Source organism: Octopus sinensis, linkage group LG26 (assembly GCF_006345805.1).
Source record: "Octopus sinensis linkage group LG26, ASM634580v1, whole genome shotgun sequence".
In the NCBI taxonomy this organism is placed as follows: Eukaryota; Metazoa; Mollusca; class Cephalopoda; order Octopoda; family Octopodidae; genus Octopus; species Octopus sinensis.
The window spans coordinates 639,985-665,128 of NC_043022.1; the positions used below are offsets into that span (position 1 = coordinate 639,985).

At 37.8% G+C, this 25,144-nt stretch overlaps 1 protein-coding gene across 2 annotated transcripts in view; it reads left to right on the forward strand.

Moving 5' to 3' along the window:
• LOC115224846 (G protein-coupled receptor kinase 1) overlaps positions 1 to 25,144 on the forward strand; it is a 240,595-nt gene that overhangs the window by 22,705 nt on the left and 192,746 nt on the right. For both annotated transcript variants that reach the window (XM_029795790.2, XM_036513549.1), the window contains exon 2: positions 14,023 to 14,099. In XM_029795790.2, the coding sequence (XP_029651650.1) occupies positions 14,023 to 14,099 (77 nt within the window). The remainder of the gene's footprint in view (positions 1 to 14,022; positions 14,100 to 25,144) is intronic.

Genomic DNA, 25,144 nt, shown 5'->3' on the forward strand with positions numbered 1-25,144 from the left:
ATCACCAGTGTTGATTGATATACAGGAACCAACGAAGGAGTAGCACTGGGGAAGGAAGGCACAGGAACCAGTTTGTATTTTGGTGGGAAATGGTGGTGGTAGAGGGGTCACACTTCTGGCTTCCCCTTGTAAAACTTCCTAAAAGATAACAAACAGCAGAGAGTGAAAGAGGAAAGAATTGAAGGAGGAGAGGAAGCCAGAACACTCCCTGATTCTTCCAGCAGAAGGTGTAACATATTAGCATTTCCTTTAGTTTCTGGAATCTGAGAACGAGAATAGTTTCACATCTCTGAGTGCGGCTGCAAGTCTGTGCCTACATGTGCATACATTATTTCATTCATTTGTTTTGCTTGTGGCTAGCATGGGTTGGGGGAAATACTTCTCTGAGGCAGTAGCTTCCAGCCAGTCGCACAAACCCTCACTGCTTTGTGAGTGTCCTGTGAAAGGAAAAGGCTACAGGGAGCCAACCTTGATGATAAATCAAGGAGTGAAGTCCCTCATATGATCTGCTCCCCTTTTTTGATACCCTTCTGGTAACTCTAGGATCAGTGGAGATCTTCAGCCCTGTAAGGCAGTTCATCTTAGAGAAGGTCACTCCACTGTAAAACTTAGAGGTGTTGGTCGCTGCACTGAACTCCTGTAATCGGACCCGGACCTCCAAATATAAAAAGTGGGATCAGATTGTACAGACTGACTCCCATTTTAAAACTACCGAGCACAGACTAAGAGAAAAACCCTGCAGTGTCAAGGACCAGTTTACATCAGGGGTTCTCAATTATTTTTTATCTATGGACCCCTTTGATTACAATCTTATTCTGGTGGACCTCTGTAGCCATTCAATGTTTAAAAACTAGTTTTATAGAAATTCCTATTTAATTCTTCAAATATTAACTCATGTAGGTTGAACTCCATAAAATATTAGAGAAAAAAACAAGAGCCGTTTCTTGCAATACATATCAATACATCTAAAGCCAATTCTTTTTCCTGGAACCCTTAAAATACTATTGTGGATCTCCAATTTACTATTCTGTTGCATGGACCCCCAAAAACCTTATATGGTATCTCATGGGTTATATGGACCCCGGTTGAGAACCAGCAGTTTACATAGACATGTGAGGGCATGCCACTTTTTTTCATAATCTCTGGACACAAAGAAACTACCATCATACACGATGTATATTGTGTGCATGAGAGAGAGAGAGAGAGTTAAAACTCTGGTATTGACTTCCTATTTTCCTTCAGTGTCTACTTAGCATAGTTGTTGCTAAAAAAAACTACCAAAACCAAAAAGCAAAACAACAGATTTCCAATGTTTCCTCCATTGCAGTTGTTCCCCCCCCCCAATCCTGCCTTCTCCTCGCATATTCATTATTTCAACTTGCTGTTGTTGTCGACAATTATTACTCGTGGTGTTATAGTGTGACTGAGGAAATAGGGGACTGGAGGTACGTCCAGTTCAGGATCTTGGTGTGGTGGACTCCAGTCTTTCCTCGGTATTACTTCACCATAAAACATGTACCAGTTGCTACTGATACCAACCCAGCTGAAACCACCTCTGGCTCTGTTGAACAAATGTTTTCAAAAGTTCTGAATTAAAATCTTACACCGAACCTTGGTTACAATTTCTGTTCCTAACACTAGCTTTTTCCTAAATTCTTTCTTATATTTATAATTAGTTAAAAGAAACACAGAGCATCTCAATAGAAATATGGTAACAAAAGAGTTAAAGACTGTCGGTCGAATGTGTCTTCAATTTGCACAAGATTTGGCTGCTATTTCTAACAAATATAGCATCTATGTGAAACAAAATCTGCAAATTACCGCTTTTGATACCAACCCACCTGAAACCACCTCTGGCTCTGTAATACAAATGTCTTTGCTTTCAAAAGTTCTGAATTAAATTCTTCCACCAAACCTTAGTCACAATCTATGTTCCTATCATTAGCTTAATGATAACTAAGTTATTTTACTAAATTCTTTGTTATATTTAAAATTAATCGAAAGAAACACAGAGCATCTCAACAGAAACATGGTAATGAAAGGGTTAATCCCACCTCCACTCTGGTGTGTGTGTGTGTGTGTGTGTGTGTGGTGTGTGTGTGTGTGTGTAATCTAGTATGGCCACAGTCCAATGACTGAAACATGTGAAAGATAAAAAGATATATATGTATATGTAAGCATGTATATGTGTATACAGCATTAATATCGTCCACCTTAACCTGCCAGCATGAGCAAGATGAAATCCGTTGCAGGTGGATGCTCTTCCTGTCACCAACCCTCACTTTCAAACCTGAGCAGCACAGTGTCCAGATGCATTTTCATGAAAGATTGGGAAGCAAAGAAAACCATTTGCATGACGGGGATCTTTCTTTGGAATTGGTGTGCAGTGTCAAAACAAGAGACACATGTGCACACACACACACACACACATATGTATATCTTTTTTTTTTCTTTTTTACTTGTTTCAGCCATTAGGTTGCGACCATGCTAGGGCACCACTTGAAGGGTTTTAGGCAAACAAATCAACCTTTTTATTTTTTTTAATGCCTAGTACTTACTCTGTCAGTATCTTTTGCCGAACTGCTAAGTTATGGAGATATAAGCACACGAACACCAGTTGTCAAGCAGTGGTGGAGGACACACAGACACTAAAACACACATACATGTGTGTGCTTGTGACGAGCTTCTTTCAGTTACCAAATCCACTCAGAAGACTTTATTTAAGCCTGGGGCTGTAGTAAAAGACATTTGCTCAAGGTACCACATAGTGGGCCTGGACCCAGAATAATATGGTTTCGAAGCAAGCTTCTTATTTCCTTATTGCCCACAAGGGGCTAAACATAGAGGGGACAAACAAGGACAGACAATGGGATTAAGTCGATTACATCGACTCCAAAGGATGAAAGACAAAGTCGACCTTGGCTGAATTTGAACTCAGAACATAACGGCAGACGAAATAGCGCTAAGCAATGAGGCATTGGTCAGTCTGAGGCTGTAGTAGACACATGTGCAATGGGACTGGACTACATGGTTGCCAAACAGATTTCCTAACTACTCAACCATCTCCATACATATGCCATGTACCAGTAATATATCCTGATCATTTTTACCCCTCACCAGAATAGTTCTTGTTGTGTCTTATGAACAGTAAACAATCCTATTACAGCATTTAGCACACACACACACACATACACACACACATGACACTCTTGTTAGAACGGATATTGGAGCAGACCAAAGTAAATCTGTGTTGAGTGGGTGACTGTTAAGTGTTGAGTTCTCACTACCAAATCTCAGCCTCAGTGTTATCTTGTTGCCTTCCAATTTTCATTAATATTTCAATGATTCAGATTCAGTTTCTTTGCATGGCATCTTGGGATCTTGGGCAAGTGTATTCTATTATAGCCCTAGGCTGGCCAAAGCCTTGTGGGTTGATTTGGTAGATGGAAACTGAAAGAAGAAGCCTGTCTGTGACCACATGTGTACCGTTGGCGATTTTTTCCTCCGTCTTCCCTTCTCTGGATCTTTCCTTTTCCTATGTTTCTGACGAAGAGCTCCGTTCAAAACGTTAGACCCTCCTTCTTTCCTTCCTTCCTGAGCGTCCAATAATACTATATTTGTTCTACGTCCTCGCGTTGTTGTGTTTTCTCTTTGTGTTTTCATGTTTGGATTAACTATATATATATATATATATATAAATATATACATATATATATATATATATATATATAAATATATACATATATATATATATATATAAATATATACATATATATATATATATATATATATAAATATATATATATATATAATATATATATATATATATATACACCAGAGTAAGCACATAAATGTGAAGCTCATTTCCTCTTTTCAGTCATTTGATTGCAGTCATGCTGGAGCACCACCTTTAGTCGAGAAAATCAACCCCAGGACTTAGATCTACTGAGACGTCCTAGGCATGTTGGTCATGCCTGTTGTGTTTCAGTCACCCATTAGTCCCAAAAATTACATGTCCAACCCGTGCTAGCACGGAAAACGCACGTTAAATGATGATGATGATGATAATGTATGTATATATTATTAATCATCATCATCATCATCATTTAACGCCAGCTTTGGACGATTTGACTGAGGGCTGCACCAGGCTCTGGCAGTGTTTTCTACAGCTGGATGCCCTTCCTAACGCCAACCACTCTGAGAGTGTAGTGGGTGCTTATACATGCCGCCAGCACAAGGGCCAGTCTGGCGGTACTGGCAACTATATATATTGTGTGTGTTATTTCCTGCTTGAGTTGACATCTGACAGCTGTGTGCATCACTGTGATGCAAGCAGAGTCCTTTGTTTCCAATCTTCTGAGATATGTCTGGCCACGGGGAAATATTATACTGTACATGGGAACAGGTAGGGGTTGGTGACAGGAAAGGCATCCTGTCACAGAAAATCTGCCTCAACAAATTCTGTCTGACCCATGCAAGCATGGAAAAGTGGACAATACAATGATGAGGATGATGATTAGGTGCCTTCCATCCTTGTATTTTACTTCATGGCTTCAAAGAAGTGTAGTAATCCAAAGATGAATGTGACCCTGTCTACAAAAAGCTGGGAGAGACTGACTTGGTGATGAGTTTAGTGTATGAAATGCTTGAGCAAGAAGTTTACCTTATCCATAATTTAATGTCATTGGTGCAAATTGTAAATCATTTCCTGTTGGTGTGAGGAAGCATGTTAGAGTTGCAAAAGATAGATTTTTGTTTTATGGAGTCAGTGATGATGGCATTTATGCATCAACAATCTTATTGTGGCAAAAGTCCTTGCTAACCTGGCTGAGCATCTGGACATTGAGACTTTGAAAACTAGGGACAAGTGTTTATGGCAGTCTAGAAGTCACTGTCAGGTTGTCTAAGGAGTTGAACAACATCTGGTGAACACAAGATAAATTGTTGCAAAGACTACCTTAACCCTTTCGTTACCATATTTCTGTTGAGATTCTCTGTGTGTCTTTCAATTAATTTTAGTAAAATAACTTAGTTATCATTAAGCTAATGATAGGAACATAAATTGTGACCAAGGTTTGGAGGAAGATTTTAATTTGGAACTTTTGAAAACAAGACATTTGTACTCAGAGCCAGAGGCAGCTTCAGATGGGTTAGTATTGAAAGGATTAATATAGTAAAGACTATATCAGAAAAACTAGCTTAACCCTTTGGCATTCAGCTTACCCTGACAAATGTAAACTTATTTATTCACATTGTTTTTGGATTAACCCTTTAGTATTCAGACTACTTTGTCAAATGTGATGTTTATTAATTTACACCATTTTGAATTAATCAAGTAGTCATCATGTACCTTCAAGATTTTGATGAAGTGATTGCTTATTTATAAAATGACATGGTAGGATAAGTGTGAGAGACCAGATTTGGCCTGTGTGAGCATAAAACAAGGTGTAACCAGTTTAAATGCTATGTTTCTTGTAGCTTTGAGATTTCCATGTGATTATTTATTTTTACACTGACATTGTAAGGTAGGTGTGAGAGGCTAGATCAGGCAAGTTTGAACATTAAACAAGGGAGAATATGTGGACTGGATATGATAGGTTTAAAGGCTAAAGAGTTAAGTTAACTGTTACAAAGGCTGACTCTCCATTCTACAGTCAGAGAATTTCTCAGCACCCAACAGCTACTAAACCTTTCGGCTAACCTCAAGTGAAATCCATACTGGAGTATTGCTCCCATATCTAGGGCAATGCTGCTGCATACAGACTGCACCCTCAAGCACATCCAAAGAAAGGCTGTTTGACTGATTAGCTTGAAGTCACTCACCAACAATATTCTGGCTCATTGTTATGATCTTTGAACATCCCTCTGATCTAAGACATTCCAGCTACAACCCTCTTTCTTATCTTTGAAACTATACTGTCTAAAGCAGTGGTCCACAACCATTTTTACCTATGGACCCCTTTGATTTCTATTTTACTCAGGTGAACCTCCATAGCCATCTGATGTTTTGAAAAAAACCCTATTATATTTTTTAAAATGTTAAAATATTTTGTCTGTCTTTGGAATTCACTGAGGTAGATTTTCTTTTGCCAAGTGCCAAACCTCACCTGTTTCTGTGTAACCCTAACCCTAATCAGACAAGATTTTCATGGAAGATAGGAAATGAGAGAAGCTGCCTGTTATGAGTGACACTCATTTGGGGTTGTTTTTTTGTTTTGCAACTATTGCACAGCATTAAGAGGAGATATTAACACGTGACCACCCACATGTGCACACACACACACACATGATGGGCTTCCTTCATTTTTGGTTTACCAAATTTACTCACAAGACTTTCTCAGCTCAGGAATGTAGACGACACTTCTCCAAAGTGTCTTCGACAGTGGGACTAAACTTAAAACCAGGTGGTTCACAAGCAAACTTCTTAACCACTCAGCCAGCCTGCACACTTTTTTTTTTCTTTTTCTTTTAAATTGACACATGTTGAATACTGAAGTTTTTGGTGGGTTTAATCTAAGTTTCAAGAGCAAGTTGATGGTTTTATCCTGGAAGGGCAGAAGTATGGCTGTGAAGTTTGCTTCCCAACCTATATGGTTCTAAGTTTAGTCTCACCATGTGGTACCTTGGACAAGTGTCTTCTACTATAGCCCCAGGCCAATCAAAACCTTTTGAGTGCATTTGGCAGATGGAAACTGAAAGAAGCCCATCATATATATATATATATTTTTATTAGTATTTAGCAGAAGCAACAGAGTGACTCAAGGTCTGAGAGTTTCTTCCATTGAATATTAATAAAAATATACATATACTCACTATTTGAGTTCTATTTTTCCTGTTTGCACCAACATGTGTGTGTGTGTGTGTGTGTGTGTGTGCATAAATATATGTGTGTGTGTGTGTTATTGTCCCCTTGCTTTGACTTCATGTGATAGTTGTAAACAAGCATCACCATCATGCAAGCTATGATTTTCATTGCCAATCTTCCATGAAAACATGTCCGGGCCATGGGGAGATATTACAGCCATAGAGAAAAGCCTGCTTTGACATATTCTGTCCAACTTATGCGAATATTGGAAAGTGAATGCTAAAACAATGATGGGGATGATGATGAAATGTTAACAAAGTGGTTGTGTGGTAAGTAGCTTGCTTCCCAACCACATGGTTCCAGGTTCAGTCCCACTACATGGCACCTTGGGCAAGTGTCTTCTACCATAGGCTTGGGTCAACCAAAGCTTTGTGAGTGGATTTGGTAGACGGAAACTGAAAGAAGCCCATCATATATATATATATACACACACACACACACATATATGTGTGTCTTGACAACCGATGCTGGTGTGTTCACGTCCCTGTAACTTAGCACTTCGGCAAAAGAGACCGATAGAATAAGTACTAGGCTTACAAAGAATAAGTCCTGGGGTTGATTTGTTCGACTAAAGGCGGTGCTCCAGCATGGCCACAGTCAAATGACCAAAACAAGTAAAAGAGAAGGTGAATTTAACAAAATATATATTGTCCCTCTTTCTAACCTTAGCCCCCTGAAATGCCATCTCGCACCCTCTTCCCTGTGCTGCAGTAACCCCAGTTAAGGAATCCCTGCTGTATATATATAGTTGATTGATTGATCTGCTGCAAATAGCAGCAGAAATCTCCCTCATATCACACTCTGGTTTCTTTAAAAAAAAAATGCAGAACATACTCTGTCCACCTCTACTACTACCAGAGCTTCAACCATCATTGCTGTTACCACAACCACCACCACCACCTATCAGCATTACTGCTGCTACCACCACCACTATCTCTGATTTTACTATAACCATCAATACTACTACTTCTACTACCACCATCATTATTATCATTGCTACAGCTACTAATCATCACTACTGCTACCACTACTATTACTACAATCTCTACCGCCACCATGACCACCATCACCACCACGATTAGCATGCAACCTATATTATTATATTGCCCCCACCACCACCACCACTATTACAAACACCATACTTACCACCACCACCACCACTACCATCATTATGGCTATAGTCCTCATCCTCCTCCTCCTCCCTGTGTTGTGAATTTATAAACTGGAAGCATGACATCACCGGTGTTGCTTTGCCTGAATACATTCTCTCCTTCCTCGCCTCCTCCTCCTCTCTCCGATCTACAGTTTTCATTTTCTCCTTCCTCCTCCTCCTCCTACTCTCACACCATTTCCAAAGCAAAAACCTCCAAAAAGAAACAACAAAACAAAACATTTACGGAAAAACTACATTTCTATAGAAACTACAAAATATTGCACCAAAACTAAAAGACATATTAACCCAACTAGCTTCTCTCTCTCTCTCTCTCTCTTCATTTATCTTTATGTCTATCTCTCTCTATTTCTATCTCTCTTCCTCTCCCTCTCCATCTACCTTTCTCTCTTGCTATTTATCTATTTTTCTGTCTATCTGTTCCCCCCCTCTCTCTCTCTCTTTATCTATATATCTATCTTTCTCTATCTGTCTCTCTATTTCTTTCTATTTATCTATCTGTTCCTCTCTCTCTCTCTCAATTGCTTGCTCTTTCACTCTGTCTACCTGTGTATCTGTCTAATTCTTTCTCTTTCTCCCATTCTCCCATTCTCTCTCTCTCTTTCTCCCATTCTCTCTCTCTCTCTCTCTCACTTTACCTTGATACAGATAATGAATTAATATCATTTTCTCTCATGATGACGAAATTGATAATGACGATGCCATCTCATCATCACCATCATCATCATCATTATTATAATGACAAACGGAACCGTAGAGGTACTACTAATCATCATCGACTGCCATGGTTGTTGGTGGAGGGAGGGGTGTGGTGACTGAAGGTGTGAATGGTGGTGGTGGTGGTGGAATAATTCAATTAGATTGATGACAGAAAGGAAAAAGAATTAAGAAGAAAAATATCAAAGAAAACAAAAAAAAGCAAAAATAAAAACATCAATCCTTTCTACTATAGTAATAAGGCCTGAATTTTTTTTTTTTTTTCTGTGTGGGAGGTGGGGTCTAGCCAATTACATCGACCCCCAGTGCTTGACTGGTTCTTTGGTTCTTGTTTTATCAACCCTGAAAGGATACCTTGGTGGGATTTGAACTCAGAATGCCAAGTTTGAAAAAATGCTGCTTAGCATTTCGTCTGGCATGCTGATGATTCTGCCTGCTCACCTCTTTAAAAATAAACCCTTTCTACCATAGGCACAAGGCTTGAAATTTGGCCGGAGGGAACTGGTCGATTTCATCAACCCCCCAGTGCTTCACTGGTACTTAATTTATCGACCCTGAAAGGGTGGAAGGCAAAGTTTTTACTCAGCATGCAAACAATTCTGCTAGCTCACCACAATAATAATAATAATAATAATAATAACAATGGTTTCCAATTTTGAACTCAGAAAATATATATGGACCAACTGCTGCTAACCACTTTGCCCAACCTGCTAACAATTCTACTGGGTCAGTCATTTTGTGGAGAGGATGAGTCAATTACATCAACCCCAGTCTTCAACTGGTACTTATTTTGTCGACCCTGAAAGGGTGAAAAGATAAAGTCGACCTCGGCAGAATTTGAACTCAGGACATACAGACACATGAAAGTTCTGCCAGCTTGCCATCATCAACATCAATAATAGTAATAAAGCTTCGCCTTTCATCCAAAAGGCTGAAAGGCAAAGTAAACCTTTGTGGAATTTGAACTCAGAACATAGGAACAGACAAAATGACGCTAAGCATTTCATCCAGCATGCTAACAATTCTGCCAGCTCTAATAATAATAATTCTTTCTACTAAAGGCGCAAGGCCTGAAATTTTGGAGGAGAGGACTAGTCGATTGCATTGACCCCAGTATTTCTCTGGTACTTAAACTGAAAGGATGAGAGGCAAAGTTGATCTTGGTGGAATATGAACCCGGAACATAGCAACTGATGAAATGCCGCTAAGCATTTCACCCGGTCTGCTAATGATTCTGCCAGCTCAACAATAATCCTAAACCTGATAATCGAAAAATAGGAACCCACCTTGATACCATTGCACCTTCTCTCCCTTTACATAAAAAAGTTATATCAGTCTTACCTCCTGTTTGCATAAAAATGGACCCATTCCATCCCCTTAACTTTATATAAATCCTCATCAATGTAATTCTTCTCCTGTATTGGTGTAAAAATGGTACCATCCCATATTTCCTTCCTACATATAGATAAGTCTGTTTCCCCCTTTTTACATTGACATTTCTGTGATACACGATCCCTATTGATCGTCCCCCAACTTTTTTTTCATGATCCCATTTGATCAGTATTCAACCCACTTTTTCTTTTCTTTTTTTCTTTTTTCCTTCTCTTCTTCCCCAAAAGAAAAGCTCTACTTTGTATTTTGTCCCTTCTGTGTTCAGCCCTGTGTGGCCAATAAAGAAATATATAAATAACAGTAAAGTTAATGGAATAGACCATATCTACTTCTTCTTACCTCTTTATGAACCCCTTGTCTTTGATCAAGGTAAATTCCAGAAAGCCCTTACTATTTTAGACGTTTGATATTTTTGTCTTAGTCTTTGGCCAGGCATTGGTCTCTGATGCAATCAATGGCGTTTAACCTCTATAGAATACTTTACACATATACACATGCATATAAGCACACACACACACACACTACAGATTTACACTTGTACACCATACACGCACATACATGCCATGAACACATATATTCCATACATGACTACAGTTGGTGTCAATATATCTGTTGGTCTAACTCATTATGTACTAAATTTATCTTTCTGTCTGTCTGTCTGTCGACCTATCTATTCTATCTTCCGGTCTATCTGTTCTATCTATTTATTCTGTCTATCCAACTGTCTGTTTGTCTGCCTATCTATCCTATCTATTTGTCTATCTGTCTATCAGTGACCCTGTGAGTCTGCCTGTCTGTCTGTTTATATCCATCCATCCAATTCTATTCTATTTATCTATCTGTCTATCTATCCACCTGCCTTAAACCACACAACTATGTTTGTGTCTGTACATACATATATATACATATATATATGTGTGTGTGTGTGTGTGTGTGTGTTTGTGCCTCTATTTATGTATATTTGTGCCGCTGCATAGATGTATATTTATGTATATATATGTCAATATGTGTATGCATATAAAAACACACACACACTCAAAGGAAGCGTGTTATAATAAAGTAAGGCAAGTAATTCCTTGGGCTTAACTCAAATGGTTAACTCTTGACATTAGAAGACTTACTGCACACACTTTTACTTGTCACGAGATATCTCGTGATCAAGGCTTAAAGGGTTTTAAAATACTCCATATTCTCTCACTCATCCTCCCATATTCTCTCTCTCTCTCTCTCTCTCTCTCTCTCTCTCTCCTCTCTCTCTATCTATCTATCTATCTATCTATCTGCCTATTTGTCTTGCATATTTAATCTATATTGTTTCCAATTTAGATGCAAGGTTAGCAATTTTGAAGGGAGTAGAAGGGTACTTATTTTATCAACCCCTGGAAGGAAGAAGCGTAAAGTTGGTCTTGGCAGGATTATTCTTTCATTTGTTTCTGTCATTTGACTGTGGCCATGCTGGAACACTGTGTAGACTTGGAATGTAAAAAGCTGGAGCTAATACCCCAAAGCTGTAAGAATGCTGCCAATAGTTTCAAAAGAAAGGCAATAAAGGGAAAACTGCCCCCTTCCTTTTCCAGTATTTAACAGATAGGGTTAGGTCAGTGGTTCTTGACTGGGGTCGGTGTGACCCTTGGAGGGCCATATAAGATTTTGTTAAAATTTATGAGTAATGAATTGGTTTATGCTTCTATGTTACACAAAAGATTTTAACAATTCTTTTTATAAAATTCCTAATAATATTTAATTATAAAAATGTAATAGGATATTCTAAATCTCAGGTGACTGTGAGGGTCCAGTAGACTAAAACAGGAGTCAAAGGGGTCCTTAGGGGGAAAAGTGATTGAGAAGTACTGACCAGGTGGTTAATTGGCAGAATTATTGGACATCAGAGAAAATTCCGTGAGGTTCATTTCCTTCTGAGTTCAAATCCTACTGAGGTCTATTTTGCTTTTTTTTTTCTTCCAGTGTCAAATCAATATATTGACCTGATCCACAGTGATGGATTTGTGCAATTGTTAGGGTATTAGGTAAAATACTTTATGGCATTTGTTCTTTGCTTTCTGTGTCCCCTAAATCAGTGGTATTCAACCATTTTTGTACTTATTGATCCCTTTCATTTCTATTTTACGTAGATGGACCCTTATAGCCATTCAGTGTTTAAAAAATTCTTAAAGTGATTTAAATTAAGACCCTCTTGTGTTAATTTATGTTCCTAATGCCAGCTTAATAATGAGGAAGTTATTTCACTAAATTCTTCATTATTTTGGTAACCTTGATTCTCATTCCACCAACTAAATCGGGGGTATTCAACTATTTTTTTTACCTATGGGTCCCTTTCGTTTCTATTTTACATGACATAAATGGATCCTCAGTCATTCAATGTTTAAAAAATTCTCTTATTATATTTTTATGATTAAATATTATTATGAATTGTGAAAAAAAAATATTTTGCATATTATAGTTGTATAACCTATTTATTATACATAAATTCCTTCCAAACGTCTTGTTCAAATTTCTCCATTTCCTGTCTGTTCGTGTTCTTTGTAAATGCCGTTAGTTTGGGTTTCTAATTGTGTAATCTTATATATCCTTGTATAATATATTACACATCCTTGTGTTCTGTATTATATGACTGGCACTCCGTCGGTTACGACGACCGAGTGTTCAAGTTGATCCGATTAACGTGCAAGTGGCTGAGCACTCCACAGACACATGGAAAAGAGACTGGCTTCCAGTGATGCAACAGGTTGAAGCCATGTTCCCGTACTAAAAGAAAAAATGGCCATTTTATCTCTAACAGGTTGGTTTTATTGCAGGGTGGTATGTAAGACAAGGTATTGAGTGAGCTTTATGGTATAGGAGCACTCCGTTGGTTACGACGACGAGGGTCCCAGCTGATATGATCAACAGAACAGCCTGCTCATGAAATTAATGTGCAAGTGGCTGAGCACTCCACAGACACGTGTACTCTTAATGTAGTTCTTGGGGAGATTCAGCGTGACACAGGATGTGACAAGGCTGGTCCCTTTGAAATACGGGTACAACAGAAACAGGAAGAAAGAGTGAGAGAAAGTTGTGGTGAAAGAGTACAGCAGGGTTCACCACCACCCACTGCCAGAGCCTCGTGGCACCTATTAGGTGTTTTCACTCAATAAACACTCACAACACCCAGTCTGGGAATCGAAACCACAGTTTTAAAACCACGAGTCCGCTGCCCTAACCACTGGGCCATTGCGCCTCCACTATATTATATACCTCTCATCTATACATATTGCCCCTCAATACACTAGAGGCTTTTTAAGTTCAATTCTGACTTAGGTTAGTTGTGTCATTCATTCCTCCAGATGTTGAAATACCAAAATACCAGTTATATTCTGTGCTTCATTTCAACCAACCTTACTGACCTATTCTTTAGGATTGAAGAAATTTTTCCACCTTGAGATAAATCATTATTTTGTTTGTTGTTTGTGTGTTGATGTTATCGTTGTGTGTATACGTAAGATGTTGTTTAACCCAAGAAAGACATTCCAGCTGTGACCTTTCTGTTTTTTACTGAAACATGTATGTTCTATAAAGCAATGACTATCATACCTGCTCTCTGTATGCTATGAATTTATGTATGCTCTGTGTGTGTTTGTGTGTGTGAGAGAGAGAGAGAGGACATTGGCTTAACTGGTTGAAACTTCAAAGTCGCTGTCAGCAATATTCTTGTTTAGGAATAATTATTTTGTACTCTACAGAAGTATTGAGTAACCCCCTCATATTAAAGTGAAATTGTTTTTATTATAACTAAACATAAACACAAGCATCTGTTTTTCTAATATTTCTTTTTCTCCGTTTCTCTTTCAAACTCTGCTGCCATCTCTTGGACTTGTAGCATACGAAGTGTAATGCACAAGCATTTACTCAAGAATGGGATAGTGACATTTGAACACATCTTTGACCAAAGAATCGGTAAGTTGAAACATTGCCTTTTCTTGTTTTGTTTTCAGGTTTTTTATTTTGTCCCTTCTAGTGCCAAACTTTATACAGTACAGTTTGGGTTGTGTACCAATACACACACTCTCCTCCTCTACCCCTCCTCCTTTCTGTTTCCACCCCATGCACACATGCAACAATTCAAACATGCTTGCATGCATATATTCACTCTCATGTTGACACTTGGAGACAAGCTTAGCTCCTTTGATACCAGCCTGCCTCTGACTTCATGATACAAATTTGTTATTTTAAAGTGATCTATATTAAAACCTTGAATCAAAATTTCATGTTAATTTATATTCCAAACACCATCTTCATAAATGACAAGGTTGTTCTACTAAATTCTTCATCATTTTTCAAAATTAATTGAAAGAAAAGCATTGTATTTCAACAGGAATATGTTTACAAAAGGCTTAAAGTGATCTAAATGAAAATCTTCCTTCAAAATTTTAGGTTCCAAGCACCAGCTTAATAACGACAGTTATTTTTCCTAAATTCTTCATTATTTTTAAAATTAATTTAAAACAAAATCTCTTAATAATTAGGAAAAGAAAGTTGACTTTATGGAAAATGTAAATTATATTGGAAAAAAGAAAAATTATGTAAATGAATAGATAATAATAATAATTGGGTAAATTAATAAGTAATGATAATTAATAAGTAATAATAATAATTGTGTAAATTAATAAGTAACGATAATTAATAGGTAATCATCATCATCATCATTCTATTTTCAATTTTAACTTGACAAAAACCTGCTCCTTTATTTATATTATCATTTATTAACTTCAGTAATATTTTTATTACATTTCGTGTTTCGTTAAATTCCAAGGTAACCCTTTTGTTAATATGATAATAATAATTAAGTAAATTGATATTTGATAATAATTAATGGATAATAATAATAATTGTGTGAATAATTAGTTAAAGGAATATTATTCAATTTCTTGAAGAAATGGCAAGTAGTCACCCTAAGTGGGAAATAGCTGAAAATGCTATAATTAATTGAGGATCAGATTGACAGCTTGGATTCTTCCTAGAATAGATTTCATAAAGACTGGTGTAATAATAATGATATTGATTTCAAATGCTGGGGAGGGGAAAGTTGATTAAATTGACCCCCAATGCTCAACTGGGACTTACTTTATTTTATCGACCCTGGAAGAATGAAAGGCTAAGTTGACCTTGGCAAGATTTGAACTTGGAATGTAAAGATGGTTGAAATGTAATAATGGTAATATTATTGAAGTTAATAGGTGATAATATAAATAAATGTGCTGGGTTTTGTGAGGTTCAAATTGAAAATGAGATTATTTACCTTATTTGTATGTAAATAGGAGGTAATCAGAAGTGGGATGGAAAAGGATAAAAAAAAGTATAAAGCTCTTTCTTGAGTTATACAGACTCCCAAGGCTGGTTTTGTTGGATTCTCTGATGGAAATATTCCCCCCTGGATATGGCACCAGTCCGTCACAGGGTTATTCATTTTTGCCAGCTGAGTGGAGTGGACCAACATGAAATGAAGTGTTTTGCTCAAGAACACAAATGCAGTCCAGGAATTGAAACCACAACCTTACGATTATGAGTCCAACACCTTAACCCCTAAGCCATGCACTTCTACCAGTGGAATGGAGCTCTTCTTAACCCTTTAGCATTCAAATTTCTTTGTCAAATGTAATGCTTTTTTATCCACATTATTTTTAGAATGACATTGTAGGATAGGTGTGACAGACCAGATCTGTTGAGATGTCAATGATGTGATTGCTTGTTTTTAGAATGACATTGTAGGTTAGGTGTGAGAGACCAGATCTGGCCAGTTTGAACATTAAACGGGTGGAATATTTTGACTGGATAGGGCCGGTTTAAATGCTAAGAGGTTAATTTAATGAATAAGGTTTGTTCCTTCTCGAGCCATGCCTGGATCATAAGGGCCAGTTTCCTTGGCTTATAGGTTCCCCACCTGGACGAGACGCCAGTCCGTCGCAGGTGAGCTGCAAGATGCAGGAGGAAAGAGTGAGAGAAAGTTGTGGCGAAAGAGTCAACAGAGGTTCGCCATTACCTTCTGCCGGAACCGCATGGAGCTTAGGTGTTTCACTCGTAAACACACACATCTCCTGGTCTGAGATTCGAACCCGCGATCCCTCGACTGCAAGTCCGCTGTTCTAACCACTAGGCCATGTGCCTCTACTAATGAATAAGATAGTGTATTTCAATGGACATACAATAACAAAAGAGTTAAACAAATATAAATACACGCTCGGCTACAGACTTGCTTGCAAAAATGCATTTGTGTGCATGTGCACACACAAAGTACAGTATCATAGAGCCAAGCCATTGTTAATTGTTTTATGTAGTCACAAGTGAACATGGATTCCCTCTTGAGCGTCCCCGTCCCCTGCTTTGCTCTTGATTTGGTAACACATCTGAGATGCGAGAGCCAGAGGGAAGGGGGACTGCACCAGCAACTTGGTCGGTTCTCTGTTGCTGTTGAATAGAGAGGAGCAACATGAAAAGAAAGGCCTTGCTCAAGGACAAAATGTACTGCTTGGTTCGGGAATTGAACCTATATCATTTATAATCAAATAGGAAACACTCTAACCTCTATGCCACATACCTTCACTGCACACCTTTATAATTATGGACAGGGACACACACACACACTCTTTCTCTCTCTCTTATTCAGCTGCATATTTCAGGTTTATTTACTTTCTTTTTTTTTCTTTCCTAAATTGATAAAACTGAGGTGTCTTCTTCTATAATCTTTCTGAAATCCAAGGTATCATTATTCTCTAGTATGCAAGTCACCTTCATATATACTGCCAACATCCAGTGTAACCATCATTCAACCATCATCACTACCTTCCCAAATTTTGCTGCATTTCACATGGAATTTTTCCTCCTCCAAACTCCTCTGACTTCTTTTCACTGAAAATGTTAGTCTGAAAAGTTAGACTTGTATCCTGGAAAATGTTGTGAAAGAATCAAATTGAAAAATGGGTGGGGGTTTTCCCTTTTTTTGTGTATTTTTTTTCTGCATTTTTTTGAGGAATGATCATAAAATTCTAATTTGAATGTTTAAAAAAAAAATTTTTTTTAATGAATTTTTTTTTATAAATTGAATTTCAAATTGAATTTTATATTTTTTTTGTCTCTAACCTCCCCTCCTCTTCCTTTCATCAATTCATTACTTTGAAATGAATTGTTGCAAAAGAAATTATTTTTTTTAAAAAGTGTTATTTCTAATTAATTCATATAAGATTTGTGCATAAAATAAATATACACACACACACACAGAAGTATAACAAGTAATGAGATAACATCGGTGCAGTCACTGTCTCTTAGAAATAGCAGCCAGTCTTCCCTCAAATCGCACTTTACCTCCTTAAAAACGGACCATCTCTTTGGTTAATGTAGTTTTAAATAAACTTTGTCAGAAAAACGAAGAGAGTGAATGGTGTGTGGAGTCAATCTGCTCAAAATAGCACCCAGCTCTCAAATCACACCCTACTCTCTTTAAAAAGGACTGTCACTTTGGATAATGTAATCCATGATAAACCATGCCAGAAAATGAAGAGAGGGGAGGGTCATGGCTGAAGCTCTTTTGATTATAGGTCTGAAAGCAGCAACAGTTGTTATATTAATGCTAGTGAAACATTCTACTCCAGTTCGTGTGTGCCTTAATTAAATGTATCTGAGCTAAAATTCCTTCAACACGAAGCCTTTAGTACAAAAACTAACTTGGATGACTTTTTCCATGCAAATTCAATAACCCTTTAGTGTTTAACCCTTCTATATCCACCCCAAATGTTCTGCCTGTTTCATATTCAAACTAGCCAGATCCTGCCTCTCACACCTATGCTACAGTGTCTCTCTAAACTAAACAATCGCATCATTGAAATCTCAAAGCTAAAGGGATAATAGAAAACAATGTGAATAAAAAAAAGTGTTACATTTGGCAGAGAAGTTTGAATTAAAAAGGTAAATCATATTCACTCATAAGGGCCGATTTCCTGGTTTCCCCACCTAGACAGGATGCCAGTCTGTTGCCAGATTACTCATTGTCGCCCAGTCCAGGAATTGAAACCACAATCTTACGATCATGAGTCCAACATCCCTAACCACTTAGCCATGCACCTCCATTAGTAGTCTAAATGCTAAAGTGTGAAACTACTTGACACCCTGCACCCTGTTTTTTTTTGGGGGGGGGCGGGGGTCTTACTGCATGGCATCTTGAGCCAGTGCCTTCTATTAAAGTCCCAGGCCAACCAAAGCTTGTGAATGGATTTGGTAGATGGAAACTGAAAGAAGCCCATCATATGTGTGTGTGTGTGTCCGTATCCTTGTCTTGACATTGTGAGACAGTTGTAAGTGAATGTCCCCGTTATACAAGCAGTGTCACTCAATTCCAATAATCTGCAAGAACATGTCTAGCCATGGAAAAAAAATTACCTTACTCGGAAAAAGGTGAGAGTTGGCAACGGGAAGAGCATCATCCATAGAAAATCTGCCTCAAATAAACTTTGCCGTGCAAACACAGAAAGCCGGATGTTAAATGATGATGATGATGATATGCATTGAATTGTGCACATAAAATGCTCTGCTAATTTCTTTCATGTGGTGGCTCCATTCTTATATATGGCAACTACTGTTGCTTTATCAAGTGTCCAGTGTTTATATTATAGCTAGAAGTCTTTTTAGTGGTCAGATTCCTTTCATATATTGACTAACTTCATTTCATATTGCCGCTAACTTTCTACTGTATAATGGCCATTGTTATTTTATATGTCGTGGCTTTCTTTGGCATAAACTTAAAATTTTGTGTGGCTAGACGATTTGGAGAGACTGTTTTTGCTGTTATGGTTGTTGTTGGTTTTTTTTTTAGTGGTTGTTCAAAGACAATGGAAGTTCTTTGCTGGCTTTTGCTTCTGTATCTCATTAGTGTTTCTGAATTAATCAACACGGCATCCAAGGTTGTTATCTTCATTCAGACAATTGCAGACTGGACATTAAATCTAATCGTTAGAAAATATAGCCAAGCACGTGCACACACACACAAGCATACGTCTATCTGTGTGTATATATATATGTGTGTATGTGTATATATATGTGTATGCATATATGTGTGTGTGTGTATATATACATACATATGTGTATATGTATGTATGTGTGTATATATATATATATATACTTTCACTTGTTTCAGCCATGCTGGAGCACTGCTTTGAGGAATATTTTTGTTGAATGAATTGACCTGAGTATTTTTTTTTAAGCGTGGTACTTATTCTGCTGGTCTCTTTTGCCAAACCACTAAGTTATGGGGATGTAAACACACCAATACTGATTGTCAAAAGGTGGTGGGAGACAAAAGAACAGACACACACATACACATCCATATATACACAATGGGCTTCTTTCAGTTTCCGTCTATCATACCACATAGTAATTCGATGCAAAGGAGTATCATGTAGGGTTCCATACAGCTGAAATTCAGATCTAATTTATGAAATTATTTCTTGAGCAGTATATAAACGATAAAATGTCTGGAGGTATGAGAGGTGGATATATTTATTTAACTACTTGATATCCATAGGATTACAGCTGTTTCACAGCCTCCATCAAGTAATATTAATTTCAGTGTATAATAAGTTATATTGATTACTGAATGTGTGGTGTTGGTGGTGTTGGTGGTTTCAATAATGGCTGAAGCTTCTCAAAGCTCAGTGGCTCCACTTTTTCTAGTTGTTCAAATAATTTTGAACATCTGGAACATGCAAAAGAAGAAAATACCTTCAGCTTCATTAAAATATACACCTACCCTCCTTGTGCTAAATACAACCATTCGCCAACCCCACCCCCTCACACACACATCAGTTGTTACAGTTGTTTTGCAAATGGTGGCTGCTGTTGTGGAAAACCCCCCTTGCCAAGTTGCTGCGGCAAAGTTCTAAGAAAGATTGAAAATTCTACAGCGAGTATGGAATATTCACTTGTGTGAATATATTTTGAATATTCCATTCCACACCCATCTAATTAATACACACACACACACACACATACCTATATACATGTTCACAAAAGATGTGTGTGTGTGTGTGTGTGTGTGTGCTTCCACTGTCTATGACTCAACTGCGGCAGTATTGTCCATCCGTTTTCTTTCTTGTAACAACCCCCGCTCCACTCTGCATCCCTGTCTCTCGCCCCCCACCTCCATCGCCCCCCACCCTTGTCTCACATCAACAGTTCTACCGTTTTTCTCTCCTCTCAAGCAATATGGAGCCTTCTTGTAAATTAGATTAGGTGTTCCTTTTGAAATAAACGCTTGGTTATAGCACTGGTGTGTGTGTGTGTGTGTGCATACTTGCATATGTGTGTGTGTGCATACGTGTGTGTGCGTGTGTGTAGTGCATTTACAAATGTATGCTTAGCTGGTGGTGCATTTGTGTGTGGATAAAACTGAGTTCATGTGTGTGTGTGTTCACGTATGTGTGTTTGTGTGTATTCATGTATGTGTGTCTGTGAGTGTTCTTGTATGTGTATTTGTGTGTGTTCGTGTGTGTGTGGTGTGTGTCTATTCGTGTTTGTGTGTATATCTGTTCCCATATGCATCTGATGGTTTAGCTGGCCGAAACTTCGAAGTCACTGTCAATACTCTTCTTGTTAAAAGAATAGTAAGCTTGTTTTGCTCCAAAAGTCTGCAGTAATCCATCAGATCAATGAACAATTGTTTCCTTTCACATTGTTATATTTTAGGATGGGGATTTTTTTTTGTTTTTATTTTGTTGTCAAATAAACACACACACACACACACACTGTATAGTCATTCTTCACTTCAAATTTATTATTGTTCTTCTTTTACTGTCCTTTGTCTTAAATCTTTCGTCACACATCCTGTGCCCTCTTCAGCGACCATCTGTCCCACGTGTGTCTCCTCCTGTCCTGTTTGGTCCATTCTCTGTTTAAGGAAGGACAGTAAAATAAGAACAATAATAAAAATCTGAAGTGAAGAATGAGTATATAGTGAATGTGTCTTTTTCTTTTTTGACTTTTTTTCTTTTTGCAAAAAAAAAAAAGTAACCATCCCAAAATATAACAATATCTGCTTCAAATAATGATTTCCTATCAGGAATCTTGCGAAACAAATTTGTAAATGTGTTTTCATTATAACTGAACATAAAAATAAGCACTTATATATTATATATATATATATATATATATATATATATATATATTACAGGGGGCGGCAGAAATACCTCCCATTTTTCTGATGTCCTGTACCCATATATGCATATGTATATACATATATATGTAGGCATGTACATATATGTATGTATATATGCATATATTTATATATTTTATATATATATATATATATATACACACACACAATAATCCCTCAGTTATCGCAGGTGTTATGTTCCAACCAGCCCCCCCCCCCCACAATAAGTGAAAATCCGCAAAGTAGAAACAGAGCCATACTGTATATTTATGATTCTGTAAGCAATGCAGAGTAGCCACATATCTCCTCTCGATAGCAATACACCTTCGCCTGTCTCTCTCTATCATACTTTAGACTCTTAACACTTAACATAAAGCTACCTCCCCTTTCTACTATGACCCACTCAGTCGAGGGGTCTTTTCCTTGTGAGTTGAGTGTTGGTGACTTGTCAAAAGCATCCAGTGGACTCTGTAAAGTGGTTGGCATTAGGAATAGCTTCCAGCTGTGGAAACCATACTAAAACGGACAATGGAGTTAAATGCAGTCATCTGGGATTTTTGGATTCTGTTAAAGCATCCAACTCATGCCAGCATGGAAAACGAACATTAAATGAGGACAAAGGTTAAAATGTTTTATGACAGACCAACCACAGATCTGAACCCATTAAAATGGAAAAAAAAAGAAAAAAACCACAGGAAATAGTACAAATGGCTTTCAATTGTTCCTAGTTGTGTCTTTGTAAAAAATGATAGAAAGGGTCAGTAAAAGGGGTTCTGTGTTAGAAGTGGGGATGAGAGAAGCCACGGAAGAACTAGAAAAACATGTGCACGAGTGGGCACCCAGAGAAATATTTGCACCCAACAACCTTGGATTTAAGAGACTTTTGTATTGATGAGTTGTAATGGAGTGGTTGATATTGGTAACAATACAATTGACCCAATAAATGCTAATTCACCTGCCACTGAAATGGTCTCTCCTTCTCTCTCTCACACATGCACACAGAGAGGGAGGAAGCACTAGTGATCCAATAACCGCCAATCCACCTGCTGCTGCTGCTGAAACAGTCACATTTCAGTGTGGAAGAATCAGCTAAAAGCCATCTTACCTAACAGGAATCTGTCACTGTTAGATGCCTTATCTGATCGTTATTTTTTTTTTTGCTGTATTGATTACATTGCTGGAATACAGAGATGCTATGAAGTAACTGAAACTCTAGTAACTAACCAAATTAATATATACACCCACACACACACACACACACATATGTATATGTATGTATATCATTTAATGTATACAGTATAAGCATACAAACTATTAATGGTTTCTTGCTTTGGAGATGCCGGTCTAGACAGGCTTCTATAACATGCTTTGTTCCTTCAAGCGATTCTCAGGCTCTCTGAGACACAAGACATGCTATAAAAATCTACCTAAACCCACATCTCCTCTGCATGAAACTGTTGGTAGCTCGTATTTTTATACTATGTACATTAAATCAATAAATGATATTTATCTTTCACTGGATAGAGAGCACTTCTTGTGGTGATCTTACCATAACAGAACTGTACACTGTATGTAGGTACGGTGTGTGTGCGTATATATATATATATATATATAGTTGTTGTTTCAGTCATTTGACTGTGGCCATGCTGGAGTATGATGTTTAGTCAAACAAATCGACCCCTGGATTTATTTTTTTGTAAGCCTATTATTTATTCTGTCAGTCTCTTTTGCCGAACTACTAAGTTATGGGGACGTGAACACACCAACATCAGTTGTCAAGTGATAGTGGGGGGGGGACAAACACATACACACAAATACATACATGTATGTATGTATATATATATATAATATATATATATATATATATATAATATATATATATATGTATATATATATATATATGCAGGCTTCTTTCAGTTTCCATCTACTAAATTCACTCACAAGGCTTTGGTCAGCCCAAGTCTATTGTAGAAGACACTTGCCCAAGGTGTCATGCAGTGGGACTGAACCTGGAACCATGTGGTTGGGAAGCAAGCTTCTTACCACATGTTGGGGCAGAGATTTTATGACTTGATGCCCTTCCTGATGCCAACTTCACTTGTTTCCAAGTGGAATAACACACACACACACACACACACAAGGACTATATAACATAAGGGTGGTGAATTATGGGTTGTATATGGAAGGTAGATGTTGAACGATGATGGTGATGATAATATATATATATATACATATCACCATCATCATTGTCATCATCATCATCCATTTTCCATGCTGGCATGGGTTGGACAGTTTGACAGGAACAGACAAGTCAGAAGATTTACATCAAGCTCTGCTCTCTGTTTTGGTATGGTTTCTACGGCTGGATGTCCTTCTTAACGCCAACCACTTTACAAGGTGAACTGGGGGCTTTTTACAAGTCACCAGCAATAAGAAGGACACCAAGTAACTTGCAGGACAAGACCCCTCGACTGGTATGCATGGGTGACTGCTGGTCTTCCATAAACCAACCTTGCCCGGACTGGTATTCTGGAGGGGAAGTTCCTAAGTGCATTCCCATGGTTGTTCATGACCGGACGGAGTTTTTACCCTTTGTATATGTAGGAGTGTTGTAGTTTGCCTGAAGCTTTGTAGTAAAGTAATAGTAGTAGTAGTAGTAGAAGTAGTAAAAGGAAGGAAGAGAGAAATAAGGAAAGCTTCTATCGATGTAGAAAGTTTTTTAAAAAAAACCTTTATATTTTGAATACAGAGGCCTGTCTTCAGCAGAATGAAGACAAAGAAATGTGTAATTACATAGATCCTGCCATTTTGGATGAGTGTGTGGATGTTTGTGCATACATATATGTGTATGTATATATTTATAGACAGACCTGTTGAGTAAAGCGGTCAGTAGGTATGTATATCATGTAACACCACCGGCACCGCCAGCAGCAGATGAAGTGGTTGTAGGTAGAGAGTGTGTAATCAGCTGTTGAAGGAGGTGGGGCGAGGGCGAGTTCTTCCTTGCAAACCAACTGACTAAACCTCGCCATCACTCACTGGGAAGAAGATGATACTTCCACTATGTACGTGCAGCACTCGGCAACAAGAAAACGTGTAGGTGCATGCGTGTGTGTGTTTTAGGATGTATATTTTGTGTGTGTGTGTGTGTATTATCATCATCGTTTAACATTCACCTTACATGATGATATATATGTATACACACACAAACACACAATATACATACATATATATATATATTTTAATCCTTGTATGTGTGTACACATATAGAAATACGGAAACAATTATTAGCTAATGAACATGTATGTTTAACATGCATGGATGTGAGATAATATGTATGTAAATATATATATATTATATATATATATATCTATATATAGTGACGTATTTTTGCCATTTCAATATGGCTAACCCCTAAGGGTGGATGCTACTGTAGTTTTTAGCCCCAGGAGGACACACTCCTCCAGCTGGCCATAGACACACTATCTGTGTCCTGTCAGTATTTGCAAAGGGAAGTCATCCTTCCCGTCTTCAACTTATGATACACACGGACTCGAGTTTCGAGGTATTGACCTCTCGTCAGCGTGTGACAATCATAGTTGTCGCCGAGAATTAGATTTCCTTCACAAATACTTATACTTTTTCCAGCGTCCACTGTCGCTGATAATGAAAAAGTGAAATCAAACAATGATAAATATCAAAGTGAGTTATATACAGTAGCGGTAACACATTGTGACGTATTTTTGCCATTTCAATATGGCTAACCCCTAAGGGTGGATGCTACTGTAGTTTTTAGCCCCAGGAG